At 38.2% G+C, this 20589-nt stretch overlaps 1 protein-coding gene across 2 annotated transcripts in view; it reads left to right on the forward strand.

Annotated features, from left to right (window-relative positions):
* ACLY (ATP citrate lyase) overlaps positions 1-20589 on the forward strand; it is a 66494-nt gene that overhangs the window by 21212 nt on the left and 24693 nt on the right. The window contains exons 3-14 of one of the 2 annotated variants that reach the window (XM_081344022.1): positions 1717-1839; positions 2946-3008; positions 3883-4073; positions 8744-8823; positions 9979-10113; positions 12200-12314; positions 13113-13249; positions 14212-14273; positions 16283-16400; positions 17117-17271; positions 17615-17705; positions 19289-19318. In XM_081344022.1, coding sequence (XP_081200148.1) covers positions 1717-1839; positions 2946-3008; positions 3883-4073; positions 8744-8823; positions 9979-10113; positions 12200-12314; positions 13113-13249; positions 14212-14273; positions 16283-16400; positions 17117-17271; positions 17615-17705; positions 19289-19318 — 1300 coding nt within the window. The remainder of the gene's footprint in view (positions 1-1716; positions 1840-2945; positions 3009-3882; positions 4074-8743; positions 8824-9978; positions 10114-12199; positions 12315-13112; positions 13250-14211; positions 14274-16282; positions 16401-17116; positions 17272-17614; positions 17706-19288; positions 19319-20589) is intronic. The other variant, XM_081344023.1, reaches the window with a different exon arrangement.

Consider the following 20589-nt stretch of genomic DNA (forward strand, 5'->3'; position numbering starts at 1 on the left):
CCTCTCATTAGATCTATTCTTAACTTGGAAGGCTAGCAACAGTCTATAATCTCAAAATTTTCAAAATAAAAAAGAAATATATAAATCCTAGAAAAGCCTTTGTCTAAGTATTTGGCTAATAAGCAGCAATACAAATCTTTAGATACCATCATTGAATTTCCAGTTCCTAGGCCAAGCTAGGTAGAGTGAAAGATCATCTTTGTCCTTGAGATTCCTACTGAGATTCCCGTTAAAAAATGCTTGCAGCCATAGTTGATTGCCATTGGGGGAAGCTTGCTCCTGATAGCTGAGGAACCTGGGGATAAGTTACCACCTTCATCTGGGACAGACCACCTGCTTCCTAATGTCAGATGTCCTTCAAAATATAAATTTTGAAGTCTAATAATAGAGGGAGAAAGCAGTATTAGAAAATAATGGTGTCAGAAAAGCTCCTTCTTGCTTTAGCTCCATTCAATTCTCCAACCTTAACAGGTTACTTTTGAGAAAACATAGTCCTTAAGAAAAGAGCTCTATTATACTGGCATCTTTGTGGAGAGATTTGATTATAATAAAGCAAAGATTGGTTAGTTGATGTATTTTACTTTCCAATTGATCATATTGTATCGTTTATCCTCTGTGGGTAAAGTAGCATATTAGATGCCTCTCACTAGCTTGTTTACTTGATTTGATTTGATTTATAGGTTGCCCCAGTCTGCATGATTCTGGGAAGCTTACAATGCAGCATTGAAAGAATAAAAAAAATAGAATATCACCCAGAAGAAAAAATACCACCCATTCTGATCCAGGACATGTGATACAGCCAGGTGTTAAAGGCTCCCTTAAACATGGACAGGGTGGGGGCCATATACGCTTAGGCAGAATGGTGTTCCAGAAGGCAGGTGTTCTTTATTTTCATTTTTTGCTTTGAAAAGTTCTGGGAATCTTCTCCTTTCAAATTACTTTATTGTAAAAGCAGAATTGCAAAGCAGAGACATTTTGTCCCTGATTCCTTTGGGTTGTCTGTTCTCCTGGCTTCCATCCAGTTTAATCACATTTGGAGCATGCATCTGCAGTACAGTCCCATTTTTCTTGCTGATGGAGGACAGCTCTATTGATGGCTAATTAAATACTATGCACTTAGTTACATGACTCAGTTGTTGCCTTGTGTCAGCAAGGAAGATATAAGATCAGGAGTTCTGCCAGGAGACAGGAAGGGTTCTTAATTTAATGATAGGATGCCTAAAAGTAGGAACAGAAAGAATACTTTCAGATCCCTGGTTCTGACATCAGTGTTAGGTATACTGCTGTTAATGTTTGTGATGAGGACAGTTACTTGCAAGTAAACAGATAGGAAAATGGTCTAAAAGTTACAAAGTGTCTTACCATTGTGCAAGACTGCTCTTGCTAATCAGGGGGATTCTGTCGTACCTGATGCTTTTTTCTAGCCTTCATTGTTGTATTTATGAGGTAAGGATAATGTCATGGTAGCAATGATGTTTTCTAAAGGTATAACATGTCGCCAAAATAAATACATACATTACTTCTGCAAAGTTTATCAATCAAACTGACCCTTTTTATATTGCTTCTTTGATATGGCTGAAATCATCAAATTACAGTACTTCATATGGAGAAACAGTGCCTGAATTTTCTGAAAAAGCATGTAAGCTATGACACATCTGATATAATTACCCATAAGATTGGTTTTACATTTTGGGGGTTTCCTTTGAAAAATTCTAGCGTCTTGTCGTGAAACCTGATCAGCTGATAAAACGACGCGGCAAACTTGGCTTGGTCGGTGTGGATCTTAATTTAGAACAAGTGAAAGTCTGGCTGAAACCACGCCTTGGAAAAGAAACTACAGTAAGTAATTACTTACGTCTGAGCAAACCACATCATTTTATATGGACAGTGATCTTTGGAAAGGAAATGGAGTGAATGAATGAATGAATTAATCAATCAATGAATGCCCAAACCTATTGGGAGAACAGAACTTGGCACTGAACCATTTTGTATTTTATAAAGAACGTCCTTAGCATATAGTACCTGTAGGAATCATTATGACCATAGGTCTATGGCATGGGAAATTTACTTTCCACCTCCCACTTTAAGATCTTCACTGGAGTTGATAAGGCCATTTCTAGGTGGCTAGTGTATTCCAAATACCCTATGACAGCTTTTGTTTTGAGAGGAGAATATGATTTGCTTAGATAAGGAAGGGAATAAGGATGTTGGTGGGAAAAGGAAGGATGGAAGCAATTTCATGGTTAGGAGAAGTGCAGAATGTAAGAAAGGTAAAAGGAATATAGAGAAAAAGAGATGCACAAAGAGATATTTGCATAATTTGCATAATTTTTATATAGAATCTCCTTCCTTTTCAAACTACCACCCTTCTTGTCTTAACAGTCCAAACACAAATTTTCCAGGCTTTCCAGGGCTGCTGCATAGAAAAAACATGGATGCAAGGCATTAATACTTTCCTCATAATTATCACGCCATCTTCCACAAAAATCACTGTGGTATCATTGGTCATCTGTATCTCCACTGTGTTCCATGATTTGATACTAGTTTTGACATCACATAGTGTAAAAAACACAAGGATCCAATTCTTCACTGGCAAACACTGGGTCAGGAGTTTTTACTGTGTAATCTGTAGGCATAACCACTGGATTTTTCTACAGATTACTACCAAATGAAAGCTCTGTTATAAACGTGCAGATTAAAAATAATTGTGTTGAATTGTAACCAATGTTACAAAATCAAAACAGAGGAATGTGTTTTCTATCATTTGGGTTTGGGGATGATGGGAGAAGGGTAATCCTTTATGTTTCAGTACCATCATTCTCATGGTACTTTTTTCAAAATGCCCCATGTACCCAGAAGAGCCCAACAATTACAGAGATCCTACTGTAGTCTCTTGAGGGGATGCTAATTCATAATGTGATTATATCTGTTCTTCTTTTTCACAGATTGCTAAAGCTAAGGGTATCCTAAAGAACTTTTTGATAGAACCTTTTGTTCCACATAAACAGGTCTGTTTACAAAGCTGTCTTTACAGAATTCTCATGGAACAGAATTGTATATGTATATCTTTGGTACATATCCCACTAACCTTATGTTTTAATAGCAAGCATCTCATTTTCATGGAGGAGTCTTTTTGTCAATCTGTCTTTCAGAGGCAATGGAATATATTCCCTAGCCCAGGGGTAGGCAACCTTGGCTCTTTTATGACTCGTGGACTTCAACTCCCAGAATTCCTAAACCACCATGGCTGCCTCAGGAATTCTGGGAGTTGAAGTCCACGAGTCATAAAAGAGCTAAGGTTGCCTACCCCTGTCCTAGCCAATATGGCCACTAAAGATGATTGATGTTTCAGTGTGCATATGAAGGGCAGTAAAATCAAGAAATTGCTTTGTCATGCTAAGGACAGAGGGGGAAAAAGTCCCCTTTCCGTAATCTTGAAGTTTTCAAACTCCTTTCAGTTGACCAATATTCTTAAATACTAATAGGCAGCCTGGAAGTCAATGGAGATGATGAAATAGGACTAAGATGACTGTAGCATCACAAATCTGTAGAAAAGAGGAAAACAAGTTGCATTTCCTCTGTCTTACTATGATTAATCCTGATTCTCAGGCAGTCTGGTTTACTGTATAGTAATTTAACTGAGGTATAATTAAGTGAATAGATTCTAAATGAAGAATTCTCCTTTCTTTGAATTAATTTATTTTTGCTTCTGTTTTGTTATTATATAATAAACTATATGCAGAAGGTAGTAGAATAAAGAAGGCTGGTCAGATCTTGGTGAGGACACCAGAGGCAAAAGAAATATGAGAAAGGATTATCTATTCATTTAATACAATCTGTTTTAATCAGTAAGATCTTACCAATTCATTGTTTTCTTCACAGACAGAGGAGTTCTATGTATGTATTTATGCAGCTCGTGAAGGAGACTATGTGCTGTTTCACCACCAGGGTGGTGTGGATGTGGGTGATGTGGATGCCAAAGCCCAGAAGTTGCTAGTGCACGTGGACTGCAAGCTGAGTGAATCTGATATCAAGAAACATCTCTTGGTGCACGCTCCACTGGACAAGAAAGAGTAATTCTGAGCTATTGCTTTCTTTCATAGGGAATGTGGATGTTTGCTGGTGAATGATTTATGGTAGCAGTTATGCTGACCAGGCCAAACATAGTCCAGTAATGCAGAATTGTAGGTTTACAATTACCCAGGGGCAATAAACATTCTTCTCAGCCCAAAGATCTTTTTTTCTTCTCGTTTTGTGTGATGAATGGGGATATCTTTAATAATGGCTGGAGAGTGCTTTATGATGCATTACTTTGTTGTTGTTAGCTGCGAAGTCGTGTCCGTCCCATCGCGACCCCATGGACAATGTTCCTCCAGTCCTTCCTGTCCTCTACCATCTTCTGAGTCCATTGAAGCTCATGCCTACTGCTTCAGTGACTCCATCCAGCCACCTCATTCTCTGTTGTCCCCTTCTTCTATTTCCCTCAATCTTTCCCAGCATTAGGCTCTTCACCAGTGAGTCCTTCCTTCTCATTAGGTGGCCAAAGTATTTGAGTTTCAACTTCAGTATCTGGCCTTCTAAAGAGCAATCAGGGTTGATCTCCTCTAGGACTGACCAGTTTGATCGCCTTGCAGTCCAAGGGACTCACAGGAATCTTCTCCAGCACCATAGTTCAAAGGCCTCAATTCTTTGGTGCTCAGCCTTTCTTATGGTCCAACTTTCACTGCTATACATTGCAACTGGCAAAACCATAGCCTTGACTATACACACTTTTGTTGACAGGGTGATGTCTCTGCTTTTTAGTATGCTGTCTAGATTTTCCATTGCTTTCCTCCCCAGGAGCAAGCGTCTTTTAATTTCTTGGCTACAATCCCATCGACAGTGATCTTGGAGCCCAGGAAAATAAAATCAGTCACTACCTCCATTTCTTCCCCATCTAATTGTCAGGAATTGAGAGGGCCAGATGCCATGATCTTGGTTTTCTTAATGTTAAGTTTCAACCCAAATTTTGCACTCTCCTTCTTCACCCGCAACAAGAGGCTCTTTAGTTCTTCTTCACTTTCTGCCATTAGAGTGGTATCATCTGCATATCTTAGGTTGTTAATATTTCTCCCGGCAATCTTAATTCCAACTTTTGATTCGTCTAGCCCTGCTTTTCTCATGATGTGCTCTGTATATAAGTTAAATAGGCAGGGCGACAGTATATAGCCTTGCCGGACTCCTTTCCCAATTTTGAACCAATCAGTGGTTCCGTGCACAGTTCTCACTGTTGCTTCTTGACCCACATATAGGTTTCTCAAGAGACAAATCAGATGGTCTGGTACTCCCATCTCTTTAAGAACTTGCCACAGTTTGTTGTGATCCACACAATCAAAGGCTTTAGCATAGTCAATGAAGCAGAAGTAGATGTTTTTCTGGAACTCCCTAGCTTTCTCCATGATCCAGCGTATGTTGGCAATTTGATCTCTAGTTCCTCTGCCTCTTTGAAATCCTGCCTGTACGTCTGGTCATTCTCGATCCACATACTGCTGGAGTCTAGCTTGTAGGATTTTAAGCGTAACTTTACTAGCATGTGAAATGAGTGCAATGGTGCGATAGTTTGAACATTCTTTGGCACTGCCTTTCTTTGGAATTGGAATGTAAACTGATCTTTTCCAATCTTGTGGCCCTGTCGAGTTTTCCAAATTTGCTGGCAAATTGAGTGTATCACTTTTACTGCATCGTCTTTTAAGATTTTGAATAGCTCAGCTGGAATACTGTCACCTCCACTAGCTTTATTGTTGCTCAGTTTTTCTAAGGCCCACTTCACTTCACATTCTAGGATGTCTGGCTCAAGGTCAGTGACCACCTCATCTTGGTTATCAGGGAGGTTAAGCTCATTCTTGTATAGTTCTTCTGTGTAATTTTGCCATCTCTTCTTAATCTCTTCTGCCTCTGTTAGGTCCCTGCCATTTTGGTCCTTTATCATGCCCATTTTTGCATGAAATGTTCCCTTCATCTCTCCACTTTTCTTGAAAAGATCTCTGGTCCTCCCTATTCTATTGTTTTCTTCTATTTCTTTGCACTGTTCATTTAAGAAGGCATTCTTATGTCTTCTAGCTATTCTCTGCAATTCTGCATTCAATTGGGCGTATCTTTCTTTTTCTCCCTTGCCTTTCGCTTCCCTCCTTTCCTCAGCTATTTGCAAAGCTTCCTCAGACAGCCATTTTGCTTTCTTGCATTTCTTTTTCTTTGGGATGGTTTTAGTTGCTACCTCTTGTACAATGTTGCGAACCTCTGTCCATAATTCTTCAGTCACTCTGTCTATCAGATCTAATTCCTTAAATCTATTTGTCACCTCTACTGTATATTCAACAGGGATATGATTTAGTTTATACCTGAGTTGCCTAGTGCTTTTCCCTACTTTCTTCAGTTTAAGTCTAAATTTTGCAACAAGAAGCTCATGGTCTGAGCCACACTCAGCTCATGGTCTTGTTTTTACTTACTGTATAGAGCTTCTCCATCTTTGGCTGCAGAGCACATAGTCAATCTGATTTCTGTGTTGACCGTCTGGTGATGTCCATGTGTAGAACCGTCTCTTGGGTTGTTGGAAAAGAGTGTTTGCTATGACCATCGTATTCTCTTGACAAAATTCTATCAGCCTGTGTCCTGCTTCATTTTGCACTCCAAGGCCAAACTTGCCTGTTATTCCGGTTATCTTTTGTCTTCCTACTTTAGCATTCCATTCCCCCATGATGATAAGGACATCATTTTTTGGTGTTAGTTCTATAAGATGCTGTAGGGCTTCATAGAACCGGTCAATTCCATCCTCTTCAGCACTGGTGGTTGGGGCATAGACTTGGACTACTGTGATATTGAATGGTTTGCCTTGGATTCGAACTGAGATCGTTCTGTCATTTTGGGGATTGTATCCCAGTATTGCTTTTCCTACTCTTTTATTGACTATGAAGGCTACTTCATTTCTTCTGAAGGATTCTTGCCCGCAGTAGTATACCTGATGGTCATCTGAATTAAATTCACCCATTCCTGTCCATTTTAGTTCACTGATTCCTAAGATGTCGATGTTCAGTCTTGTCATCTCTTGTTTGACCATGTCCAGCTTGCCTTGATTCATGGCTCTTACATTCCAGGTTCCCATGGAGAAAAAATCTTTACAGCAATGGACTTTCCTTTCACCACCAGACACATCCACAGCTGAGCGTCCTTTCGGCTTTGGCCCAGTCGCTTCATTCTTTCTGGCACTACTAGTACTAGCCCTCTGCTCTTCCCCAGTAGCATATTAGACGCCTTCCAACCTGAGGGGCTCATCTTCCAGCGTCATATCTTTTTTCCTTTTGGTACTGTCCATAGGGTTTTCATGGCAAAGATACTGGAGTGGGTTGCCATTTCCTTCTCCAGTAGATCACATTTTGTCAGAACATTCTGCTATGACCTGTCCATCTTGGGTGGCCCTGCACGGCATAGCTCATAGCTTCATTGAATTACACAAGCCCCTTTGCCACAACAAGGCAGTAATCCACGAAGGGATGACTCATTACTATGAAAGAGGAAATCTCAAGGCCATTTTCTTCTAATATCCCATGCTGTATCTAAATACTTATAGCTGAAAATGAGAGATACTATACTCCAAATCAGTATACCTGGTATGTTGGGTTGGGACTGGATCAAGTTTCTATTCAACCATGGCACAAGTCATATTGGGTCAATCTTTATCTTTCAGTCCTACCTATCTGACAGAAGAGAGAAGGCAGGATTTAATGAAGAAATATTCCCAAATGCCTAGATTCTACATTTTTTTTCCTGGACTTTGCCAGTTTATATAGACACCAGTCATCCAGCAATCAGTTGTCAAGCCTCTTACATCTCAGGGCAAGGCTGGCTGAGTCCTTCCCAAAAAGAAAAACATAGGTCATTGAATCTCAGTGCTTGAAATTGTACCTAGCACCTTAGGTAACTGCATTTAACATACTTGCCTCATTATCTTCCCCAAAAGGCTGTAAGAGAGATGCTGAGGAGTTTTTTTTTCCTGGTGGCCATGCCTAATCTCATTCAATAGCCACATTATGCCATCCTATTCTAAAGTAGACAAGCTACTGAGAAAGGGTACTGCAAGCTTTGGCCAATCTGGCTATGGTTCTTTGGGTCAAAGCTGCATGGCTACCTCTTGTAGGATCAAAGAAGACATAGGGGCTAGCCATCATGCAGACCAGAAGGTGAGGATGGCCCATGTCTGTTAATATGGTGAACTAAATGGATGAATAAGAACCCAAATTGAGTGCCAAATTGTGAAGAAAAAAAATCAAAAACAAAAATGCAAATATGTTTTGTGGGATTGCCAATTTCCTAGTTTTTAGTTTCCCTAGGTGCCATCGCTGGCAGTTAATTTAAGGAAGTAATACCACAGTTGCTCAACCAGCCAATGCTCCTCCATTTTGCCTAAAACTTTAAAATACTTTGCAAGCCTTCAAAACACATTTAATAAGATTTTCTCATTTATATAATGCTTTGAATTATATTTGTGTCTGTGTATTTTCATTTGCAATGTCCTTTTCATCCCATTTAAAATAGAAACTATGGTAATGCAACTTCAGGGACAATCAAGGACACTGGCTGACTCATCCAAGTCAGTCATTGAGCCTCAGATAGTCCAAAGGCAGACTGAATTGAGATAAATCTACATAATATGGCAAATTGTTTGATTTGTGCAATTTATTACTGTATATCTTGTACTATCTTTATGTAGCATCTTGGCAAGCTTCATCTTTGGCCTCTTCAACCTTTATGAAGATTTATATTTTACATATCTGGAAATCAATCCACTAGGTAATGTGTTATTTTATTTTTGTGGAAGATGAATATATTTAATTCTGGATTTTTCAGTTTCTGATGGGTTTCTTTTTTAGTTTGCTGGAATAGAAAATGAAGATGAAAGTGAAGCCTCTGCTATAAAACAGTGAATATATTGCCACATAGTCTTGTTATTGAAGTAATTTATATTGTGTTGCTTCAGGAAGAGAAAATGTAAAAATACCCATCGATCAATGTTTGAGGTTCTTCATATAAAACAATGACTTCAGAGATTAATTATGATCGTCAAACTTTAGCAGACAGAATGTTCAGCAACAATGGTAAAGAACTCATCACAGATGTCTGTTTTTTATGATTCAGCTTTAGCCCAACTAGATGTGATGGTGTGATCACATAATTCAAATTAGTTAGCAGATGCTGTTCCTGTAATTCCAATACTGTGTGCCAAAACACATTACCGCATTCTGAGAAATTTACTTATACAATAATAAAAATATTTTGTGAATCTTGTACAAGGACTCAAAGAGAGTGTTGGTCAGTGTACATTTGTATATTTTTATTTGTCTTTCTTTATTAAAGGTAGTTGTTTCAGTCTATTTCTGATAAGTCCGGAAGTCTACTGTGTTCATAGCTAAAGAAAAACCTTTGAATTACGTCCTCATTCATTTATGTTAAAATTAATATTTTGTTGATGTCAGTTTGAGAAGCCTGCCATAAAACAGAAAAATAAAAAATCTAGAATCTGAATCATTTATTATTTTGGAAAATACAAATCTGTTTAATTCTCCTAGCAATCTGGATTGAGCAAAGTCCACAAGAATCTCTGTTCTTTCCATGCAATATCTAGATAGGCTGACATTTTGCTTTGGGTGACAAGGAAAATCTGCTTTAGTTTTAATTTGTAAATGTACTTCACTTATTTGATAGTGCTTTCTTGCATTCTCAAGCTGAAGTTCTCCAGATGTGTTAGGAAATTTTCAGTACGTCTAAACCATGGGCCAGATTGAGGAAAACAGCCTTATGTCTCATGGGCATGAATCATCCAAATACTTAATTGGTAAACGTCCAGTGAATGAGTTTACAGTAGGCAAGAGCCTGAAATTAGGCACTTCAGCAGTGGCTAGGGAACATTTCATTCTAACTTGCTTTTTGTTTCTTCTCCCTATACAGTTGTAACTTCAGATGGTGTTTACGTACTAGACCTGGCTGCAAAAATTGATGCAACAGCTGATTACGTCTGCAAAGTGAAATGGGGTGATGTGGAATTCCCTCCTCCCTTTGGAAGGGAGGCTTATCCAGAGGCAAGTAAAAACATTCCTCTGTGGGATTGAAGAATTAAAGTTTCTGAAGTGTTTGAGTATATTGAAATGCTTGAAGTAAATGGTTAAACTATCACCATCTAATCATCATTCAACTATGAAACTCATGCAGTGATCTTGCACCGGGTACTATCTTCTCAGACTAACCTTCTTACATGCATGTATTGAAAAGATAAGAGGAATGATGACCAAATACATTCCATTACAGACACTTTGAGAGGGAGATTAATTACAAACATATTTGACCAGGCACTAGATCTCTTAGCCTTCCTCAGTTAACATCCTTTAACACCATTAAAATAATCCAGAACTGAACTAAAATTGCTTGGTAGCGGTCTTAGAATCCACACTATGGAAAATGTCTCTGAAATACTTTTGATGGCTCTTCAGGTAGGCTAATAAACATGCTGATGACTTACTTGTGGTGCATGGATTATTTTTGTCCGGGCAGAACTGGAATCCAATAAACTGGTTCTGCTTTGAAAATCTGAACATTCTTTAAATGGTTTGCTTTTGTTCATCCCAAATTTGAGTGTCAGAAAAAGTTGGTTGAATGTTACAAGCAAATGTATCATTTATCTCTTTTTTTGTAAAGCTCTTTAATGATTCACATTGTAATATAACTGAGAAATCCATTTAGCTCTTTTTCTTCCTTCTTCCCAGCTTGTGTATAACAGCGCAAGTGCCTTCTGTTCAACCTTTTAATGAATGAGCTTTAATTCTGGCCTCATTGAATCATCTTCTTGCCAGACACTAATGAAGTCTCAGACTTTGCACTATTTTAGAATTTTAATGAAAATAACCCCCATACTAGAAGAGCTGAAATCAACATTCTCATAATACCATCTGGGATGTTCACTTAATCATTCAAATGTCTGTTCTGCCATTCCAAATCACATTTTCCCAGGAAAGCTTTCAACATATGTCTAAATTAAAATTAATTGTTTTATTTATTTAGCTGTTTATCCATAATCAAAAATGTATTTAATCCATTTCTTTTTTTAATTGCTCTGAGGACACATATCTATCTGTGAGCCACTCCATTTGTTGTGGTTTTATATCCACAACAATTCATTAGATTCTATTGTCCGTATTTTTTACTTTTTGTCCACTATTTGCCAAGGATAGTTGTGATTGCTTTTGAATCACAAGTTATCTGGTTCCCTTTATCTACTTTATTAATATGTTTGTATTAGAAGCTTCAAGATGGTTTTGAAATACCTTTGTTTTCTTAATTTCCAAATCTTCCTTCTATATAAAATCATCATGGTGACAAGGCTTGTTTTAGGATCTATAACAATAGTGCAAAAATTAGAATTATGGCCTCAGTGATTTTTAATATTTGTTTCTCTGTTCATAGATGTAAGTGTCCAGGGAGAGGGCTGAAGACAGACAGAGCTATATATTTGAAGAAAAGAGCCAGTCCCATCCCTAGGGCATATATTAATGGAATGGTGCTGGAGGGATTCACTCAGTCTTTCTGCATAATCCATCTTAAATGTGGTGAAAGCAGTGCAAGACTGTTTATCACATAGTTAACCAATCAATGCTTCTTGTTTGTTCCCTTGCAACTGATTGAACCCCCACTTAATCTAGTACAGGATCATGAGGCCGGAGGAAGTTGATTGAGCATTTGCACATATCTGTTCAACAAGAATGGCCAACCTTTTTGTACCAAACTTTTTTTTAAAAAAATAGAATGATTGAAACTGGAATGACCGGTGACAACATTTTCAGACCTTTTTTTTGTGGACAGGGAGTTTATAGGAGCAAAATGAATCCTGATGGCTTTGCTGGGAACTACTACATTTATTTTAACTCTTTATTTTTGCAAAAACCTTTTAAAAAATCTGCTACTATACCACTAGATTTCAGAGTCTTGGCTTTTCCTATAGAATCTTGGCAATTGAATTGGCATTAAGAGTTGAAGATTCTCTAAATTAGTTTCCTGTATCTTTACAAAGATGATTTTGATCTCTTGTTTAGTCTTGTTACAAGAAGAACTTTAAATGTAATTCTGCTCCTTGAACATTTTGATTCAAATGATATTCAAATTATATGTCTGCAGGAAGCCTATATTGCTGACCTCGATGCCAAGAGTGGAGCCAGCTTAAAATTGACCATCTTGAACCCCAGTGGCAGAATCTGGACCATGGTGGCTGGAGGCGGTGCCTCTGTGGTATACAGGTACCAGGTTTTGGTGGAAATGATCTGGCTGCCACTACTTTAGTGCAGATTGTGATCCAGTCCAATAGCTGTAGCAGGTAGCTGTTTGCTACCCTTTTGTGTGCCAAAACCTCAGCAGGGTTACATATTGTTGAATACATAATTCTTCCTGAATCCAGCAGCCAGGGTTTAAGTGTCACCATTTACTTTCATCCTGTTAAGCATTGTCAGGAAGAAATGCTGGGATCACAGCTTTGGGAATATGTGTGGAACTTGCTCTGTAGCACATTATTTTAAATATTTAGGTACTGTTGACACCTAAAAAATGGTTAGCTGGAACTTGGATAAATGTGTGACTGCTAATAGCTTTTTACTATGGGGCGGGGGAAAGAGAGTTAGGACATTTATACCTGGACATTTGGTCCAGAAAGCATCAGGATAATCTTTGCTCTCTTTCTATTGCTTTTAAAAGCTTATTTTTAGCAAAGGTGCATATGAGTGTTTTCAAAAGCTTAGTTTCTAGAGCTCAGTGAGCAGACATTAATGTTTTTCATGGTCTGATGCTTAGGAAGTAAAGTACATTTCTGCCATGGTTTTCCCTAACAGACATTTTATGTGGGAGAAAGTATCTCTAGATCTGTTAGAAAGATTGGCTGTGTAAATATTTAACAAAACATCAATACTGCTGTACTCTAACTCTGAAGAATTGCTTGAGTTAGCTGATGCTCTTGTTTCTGCAGCTAGTTTAGTAGTTGCTTTAGTTTTCATGAGGGCTTATGCAGTTTATGCCTTTTAACACCCCATGTGCATTCCATTTAGTGACACCATTTGTGACCTTGGTGGGGTGAATGAATTAGCCAACTACGGCGAATATTCTGGAGCTCCTAGTGAGCAGCAGACCTATGATTATGCCAAGACCATCCTCTCCCTCATGACACGAGAAAAACACCCGGAAGGTAAAGGTCAAATTGGAAGATGCAGGCATCCTTTGTTCCTTTAATTCTGCATGTCCTTTGGCCAGAGATCTGCTCTGTTATTAGAATGAATACAGGAGCCACGATTCCTCCAAGCCCCATGCTGCTGTCTGATGCTCTGAAGTGACATGGATGTGCAAGTGCAGGATAACCATGGGAGGACCAAGAAATAGATTAAAGAGGATAACAGGCTGGATGTAATGAGAGTCAAGGGGAAGTATAAAAACAGGAGAGAAAAAAGAAGGGAGGCTAGCACATATGTAGAAATGGAAGACATGTTAGAAAGAAATCAGTGGAATGGGATGCGAGAGCGGCTTTCCTCTACCAAGTTCTCTTGATGCAGAGTCTGAGATAATCCATTTCTCTCTCAGTATCTTCAGGGATTTAGAATTGATTTGGGAAAGATATAAATTCAGGTAGTCCTCAACGTATGACCGTAATGCAGCCTATCCAACACAATCTTATGTCGTAACAGGTGAAAAATGAGTTCATCACATGACTGACCTGATTTTACAATCTTTTTTGTGGTGGTTGTTAAACAATACAGTCATTAAACAAACGCCACAATGGTTAAGCAAACCAATAGTTGACTATGGGGATGGTTTTGCCAAAAACTGGAAGTAAGTGCCAGTTTTCAGCAAAGCTGTCGTAAAAGAGTCATGCTGTGTTGCCAAGCCCCAAAAGTTTGGTCACATGACCTGAGGGGCCCAACTATCAGAACTTTGAATCTGGGTTATAAATCCCTTTTTTTCAGGTCACTTGTGACTTCGAACAGTCTTTAAGCTGTTTGAGAAGTATTGATAATTGCTTAAAATGAGCTATTATTACATTTCTGAGTGCAGTTGCCTGCTTCTAAATGGCTGTAGACCTGATTATATATTTATATATTCTTGCCAAATCTTTTCTCTTGTTTTAAACTTTTACTTTTTCCTTCTCTTTGCAAGGCAAAATTCTAATCATTGGAGGAAGCATTGCTAATTTTACCAATGTAGCTGCCACTTTTAAGGTAAAAAAAGATGCCGACATAGAGCCTGTTAACGGCCATTTGGATGTACGGTTTGGGAAGATGCATTCACCTTTGGAATTTCTTTCAACCCTGAACTGAAGACAGAAGCAAGTCTAATTTTAGGGAACTTGGATAGTTTTTGGGCCAAAACACAAGAAATGGAACCAGGCTATTTGACATTCAGTGCAGTACCTAGTATTGATATCCACAACTTCACTTTTGTTATTTGGTTCTTTTATCTTCTTTATCCTGGGTTGCCCCCATGAATGCATAGGAAGTGATAGTTGAACCTATATAGAACCGAAAAGCAAAGTGCAGTTTAAATTCTATTATAATAATGAGCAAACTGGTGACAAGTCATAATGAAATAAAGACATATATCATAATTATTATAAATGAACCAAACTTTACAAATTTCTTTGCTCTTATGCTGTTTAATTGACTTTCTTAGTTATACATTCTCCTTTCGGTAAATAACTCATAAATATATTCAGCTCAAATATTTTTCTTGGCACAAAACAAATGAGTTGTTCTAGGCCAGACCATACCTTTTAACTGGAAGGTAATAGAATTAAGAATTAAAAATAAAGAATTAAAATTGAAAGAATTATGTAACAATTGATCAGTAGAGCTAACATAACTGGCAAATTACATACGATGATTAGCATTGATATATAACAAAGTCAGTCAAGGGAGAAAAGTAATAGGGAGAAAATGATAGTATAATATCAGATCAAATCAAAATAGAAATTTTTTAACAGAAAGCAATACCAGTTTTTCCTTAATATGATGTCATTTTTGTTACCGGTAGGTTTATTTCTAACAAATTCCAGTGAGTTCCTTATTTATTCATAGTCAAATGAGATTGCTATAAAGTGCAATTCATGATGTTAATTGGAGAATAAGAATAAGAATAAAAACAAGACCTAGTTTGGTCTAGTGCGGGGGTAGGCAACCTTGCCTCTTTTATGACTTATGGACTTCAACTCCCAGAATTCCCGAGTCAGCACAGCTGACAGTCCATGAGTCATAAAAGAGCTGAGGTTGCCTACTCCGGGTCTAGTGGTTAAGGCACCAGACTTAGAAACCAGGAGACTGAGTTCTAGTCCTGCCTTAATTTGAAAGCCAGCTACGTGACTTTGAATTAGTCATTGTCTCAGCCCAACCCACTTCTCAGGGTTGTTGTTGTAAGGAAGATTAGAGGAGAAAGGAGTACCTAAGTATGTTCCCTCTTGACTTACTTATAAAACTAATAAAGGCAGGATAAAAAAATATAATCTAAATCTAAAAATATTGATGTAAAATGTTTGTCTATATCTTCAAGTCCAGGCATTGTCCAACTTCAAAGCAATATTTCAGTATACTGAATACCTGTGATTTACCAACTATAAATAAATCTCTCTTGCTAATTTGTTCACATCTGGGTTGTTTTTTTTAATTTTGCAAAGTTAGGGAGAAAACCCAATTTAGATTTTTGAAAGCCAACTGTAGCTGCTCAAAGCATGACTTCCTGGTCCAAAGATAGATTTCAGCAAATTCACTAAATTCAATTTTTGACAAGCGTTATTCTTCAGAAAGCTTTATTCTCTTATTCACAGCATTCTTGCATTTGATTCAAGCTTTCTTTGTTTGAGACTCTAAGAAATTCTCACTACCCCATATCAAAAAATGACCAAGCTAAAGTTAAAAGCACAATGTTAAGATGAGAGGCTTGAATTTGTATCCACTATCTGGCATTTTAGGCATCAGTGTTGCTTTAGGTAATAATAAATATGCAGGCATTAACTTACCTGCATTATCAATTAAAATATGTAATTAAGGAAATACAAAAATGGTTTGTTTGGAAATTAACTTTTCTAATGTGTTGCTCTGGTTCTTTCAGTCCCAGACAACAAAACAGCAAATGCTACAGTTCCCTACCAAATATTGCTCTGTGAAATTGCTGAGTTGTTTTTTGATGTTAGAGTATCTATATGTATGTTTTTTTTAAAAAAAACAAATTTTTACAGGGTATTGTTAGGGCGATTAGAGATTATCAAGGCCCTCTCAAGGAGCATGAAGTCAGGATTTTCGTGAGGAGAGGTGGCCCCAATTACCAGGAAGGCTTGCGTGTCATGGGGGAAGTAGGTAAGGATGCCCAGTGATTGTTTGAATTTATAGTGGGCCCCCACTCCCCTCCAGAAAGGCTGAGATAATAGCTGAAATAAAAATTTGTGCCTCTTTCTCATATGTAAGCCAAAATGAGGAATAACAGCTCTTCAACTTTCTTTCCCAAATGACTAGAACATTGCAAAATCTCTTTCAGACTGGAGTGGAACGAGCAATAATAATGTTATTTCTGTTGGTTCCTGTGTGCTTAAGCTAGCAGCTCCTCCAGCATTTGCTCAGTTCAAAAATAGGACTATTTAAAAATCAGTTGTTGCTGGGGCATTAACTGGTTGGCTCCCTTTTATTCATTCTTCAGTGAACTGAAGGTTTTGCATTCGCCTGGATTTGAATATGAATTTCAGCCATGTTGATTAGGCAGAGTGCAGGGAGACAGCTCTGACCAAATCACCCAAAGAACCTTGGGCAGTTTTGAAAGCAATGTTCAAACACTGAATATATTTAACTAAGCAAGCGGGCTATATATGAAAGATGGCTTGGAGGATACTTCCATTACTGCCATCTGGGTTACTGAAGCTTTTAATTGCTAGTCTGTTTAAATTGCCACTTTCATCCTTGCAACTTCATTACCCAGCAGAATTTACTGATTATTTTGTACATTTGCACTTTTTCCTCACTAACTTTCCAGGATAAACCTTAACAATAGGCTAATCCACTTCTGTTCTCTTTGCACTTAGGAAAAACTACTGGCATTCCCATCCATGTCTTTGGTACGGAGACTCACATGACTGCCATTGTTGGTATGGCACTGGGGCACCGGCCCATTCCAAACCAGCCACCTACTGCTGCCCACACTGCAAACTTCCTCCTTAATGCCAGTGGCAGCTCCTCTGTAAGTGTCTTCTTTGGCCTTCTGTGCTGATGTGGCCTATCTTCCTGCTTGCAGTCTTATTCAGTCTGTGCCTGGATTCTAGGAAATAGAGTCCAGTTTAAATAATGGGAGGACATTATGACCTTCAGGAACATTGGTGCTCTATGCAGTGGGATGTTGCATTCCCATTGTTTGCAGAAGCTCAATAGATCAAAATGTGCAAGAGACAGTGTTGCGATCATTCTTCCTAAACTTTTTAAATTGCTCTCCAGAACTTTTACCTGCTTTGTAGAATACCAATCAACCCATCCTTACAGCATCCATCTCTGCTAATCCTGTTTGTTTGCTTTTTACCCCTCTTCAGACCCCAGCACCAAGCAGAACTGCATCATTTTCTGAAGGCAAATCTGATGAATTGGCTCCAGCTAAGAAAGCCAAGCACACAGTACCTTCTGGTAAGCTCATGTCCTTTTTCTCTTTGAGTGCTGTTGCAGGGACACCTTGCCATTTGTCTGCAATCCTTTTGGGTTTATTCCCAGAACATTTTTGGCCTCAGTACCTAATGTTCTCTCTGGCGCTCATCAAGCCCTTCATGTGGATTTTGGGCAGCTAATTAGAGATATGAAGAGGAGGCCAAATAGATTAGCACTAGGGAATATCCTAACATATAAAGGAATCTACAGTTTCCAATTATAAAATATTAGTATATGTCAGCAATATGTGTAGGCTTTCAAAATAAAGAAAAATAATAATGAAGAAATTTAAAAATGTTTTTTAAAAAATTGAGCATTGAGAAAATGCTTTGAAGGGTTTGTGATGCTACAAAAATCCTTGCACCTGTAAATTCCTTTGTTCTTCATTCACTTATTTTTTGTGGAAAAATTGCCAGAATGCAGGAAAACTAGCATCCTAAAATGTACACATCCTTGGGAAGACAAAAGTGTTCTATTTTCAAGGAATATTTTGTCTATCAAGGAATTCTACCCGTCTACTATGAGATCTCTGCGTTTTGCTAATAATTTGGGTTGGGCTTTTTCGTTTGTTCTGCAAATGTTCTTCATTTGCCTTATAGTCTAACTACAGCAGTGAGACATAAGATTATGGTTTTGAAAACAATGAATTTGGGGTGGGTGTGGATGAAAGGTCTCTAAATGCCTACATGCCTCCCCATTTGCCTGGAAGCACATCATACAAGTATGCATAAGCTTTGTATAGGTAGTCCTTGACTTACGACCACAATTGAGCCCAAAATTTATGTTGCTAAGTGAAACATTTGTTGAGTGAATTTTGCCTCATTTAATGACTTTTCTTGCCACTGTTGTTAAGTGAATCATTGCAGCTGTTAAATTAGTAACATAGTTGTTAAGTGAAACTGGCTTCCCCATTGACTCTGCTTGTCAGAAGGTTGCAAAATTTGATCACATGACCCCTGGGGACATTGTCAACCCTCATAAATATGAACCAGTTTCCAAGCATCTGAATTTTGATCAAATGACCATGAGGATGCTACAGCAGTTATAAGTGAAAAATAGTCATGTCACTTTTTTCAGTGTCATTGTAACTTTGAACAGTCACTAAATAACCTGTTGTAAATCGAGGACTACCTGTGTAGAGCTGCATTCATAACAACTGCTATTGCATGTGTCAGGATATGTAGGTTCAGGCAGGATTTACCATTTCCATGGCTATTGTAGTAGTTCCTCAATGCCGATCCTGTGCTTTTGGAAGGAATGGTTCTCTTAATCTTCCTGTGAGTCTCTGTTACTGACCCTTTGAGGTGGTATTACTTTTAAAAAAAGTCATAATGAAACAATCTTCCCCTTTTGAGTCATTATTAATCAGTGTTTCCATTGAATAACCTTTTCCCTTCCCCTTCCTCCAGTGAGATTCCAGAGCTGTAAGTTTGGGGAATGCATTGTTTGAAAGCCACTACACTAACTCTAAAATAAATCTGCTCAAACTCTCCCTAAACATAATGTGAGCCAAAACCCAGGAACAATTGTCGAATTTCTTGCAAAACTGATTCTCTCTTTAACAGATACAACCCCATCTCCAAGACCTGTTCAAGGTAGGACTACCGACCACTACCTTAGCGTGTCCAGCCTTGCTATCAGCTGCTTCTGCAGTTCTATTTAATGAGTTTCCTGTGTGTTTGGGTTTTTGGTTAGCTTGTATTATTTCTGCTGTTTATATTCTTGCAAAATTCTGCAGTAAGCCTTGGTTAATTTCTATCCTCCTTTTCCCCTAGAATAGGGCTTTTTAAGGCACTTCCCCCTCCCCCATTTCCCATTTTTATGTTTAAATTTATGAAGGACCCAACACAGCTTCTTGACACCAATTGCTACTAAATCTTACTGAATCTCTGTTCTGCTTCCAGTGACACTTTTTCACAATGGGATCTCTAATTTTAGTGGGGGCCTTTTCTACCTACCAATTGGCTAGTTCTGTCAAAAAGACTACTCCTGCAATGCCTCCTATTATTTTAAACCTACTGGTATTATTATTTAAACGAACCCAAACTTACTGCAGCAACCCAGAACAGCAGAAAAAGGAAATGGAGCATCTGTACAGCACATTCCAACAAAATGGATACCCACATAACTTCATCAAAACGTCCCTGACCACTCAACCCAATACAGGACAACCAACACAAAGCCTAAAAAGAATTACACTGCCATACATCAAGAATATTTCAGAAACTGCAAATAGACTACTACAGCCACATGGAATCAGCGTAGCACATAAGCCAACTAAAGCCCTTCAAAACATCCTAAGTAAGCCCAAAGACCCAGCAACCCCAGAAGAAAAAACAGGAATCATCAACAACATACAGTGTAAAAACAGCAACAACTACTATGTAGGACAAACAGGTAGAAGACTGGCAGAACACATCCATGAACACCAACTGGCAGTCAAAAGGCATGACAAAAATTCTTTAATTTCACAGCATGTAGACAGATTTAACCATAGTTTCAACTGGGAAAATGTGAAAATCCTAGACCAGGCTAAATCCAAAAATGCCAGAGAATTTCTAGAAGCCTGGCAAATCAGCTATCAATAGATACATAATTAACAACATCTATTGATTATGCAAAAGAGACAACCAGCCCAAAAGAAAAAAAGACTCCAGCACTTCCAATAATCAGCACTGAGATCAGCATAGATTAACTCCAAGGTCATCTTCAGACCAACGATCAAGTAAGCAATACTCTAATCAAAAAACTGCCACAGAGCCATTATTAAACAGCCCAACCAAAGAATCCCTAAGACCACCTCCACCCACACAGACAAGCAAGACCCCAGAATGTAAACAGACAGCAGACACCACTCTTTACTAGC

Source organism: Vipera berus (assembly GCF_964194415.1).
Source record: "Vipera berus genome assembly, chromosome: Z".
NCBI classification, from domain to species: Eukaryota; Metazoa; Chordata; class Lepidosauria; order Squamata; family Viperidae; genus Vipera; species Vipera berus.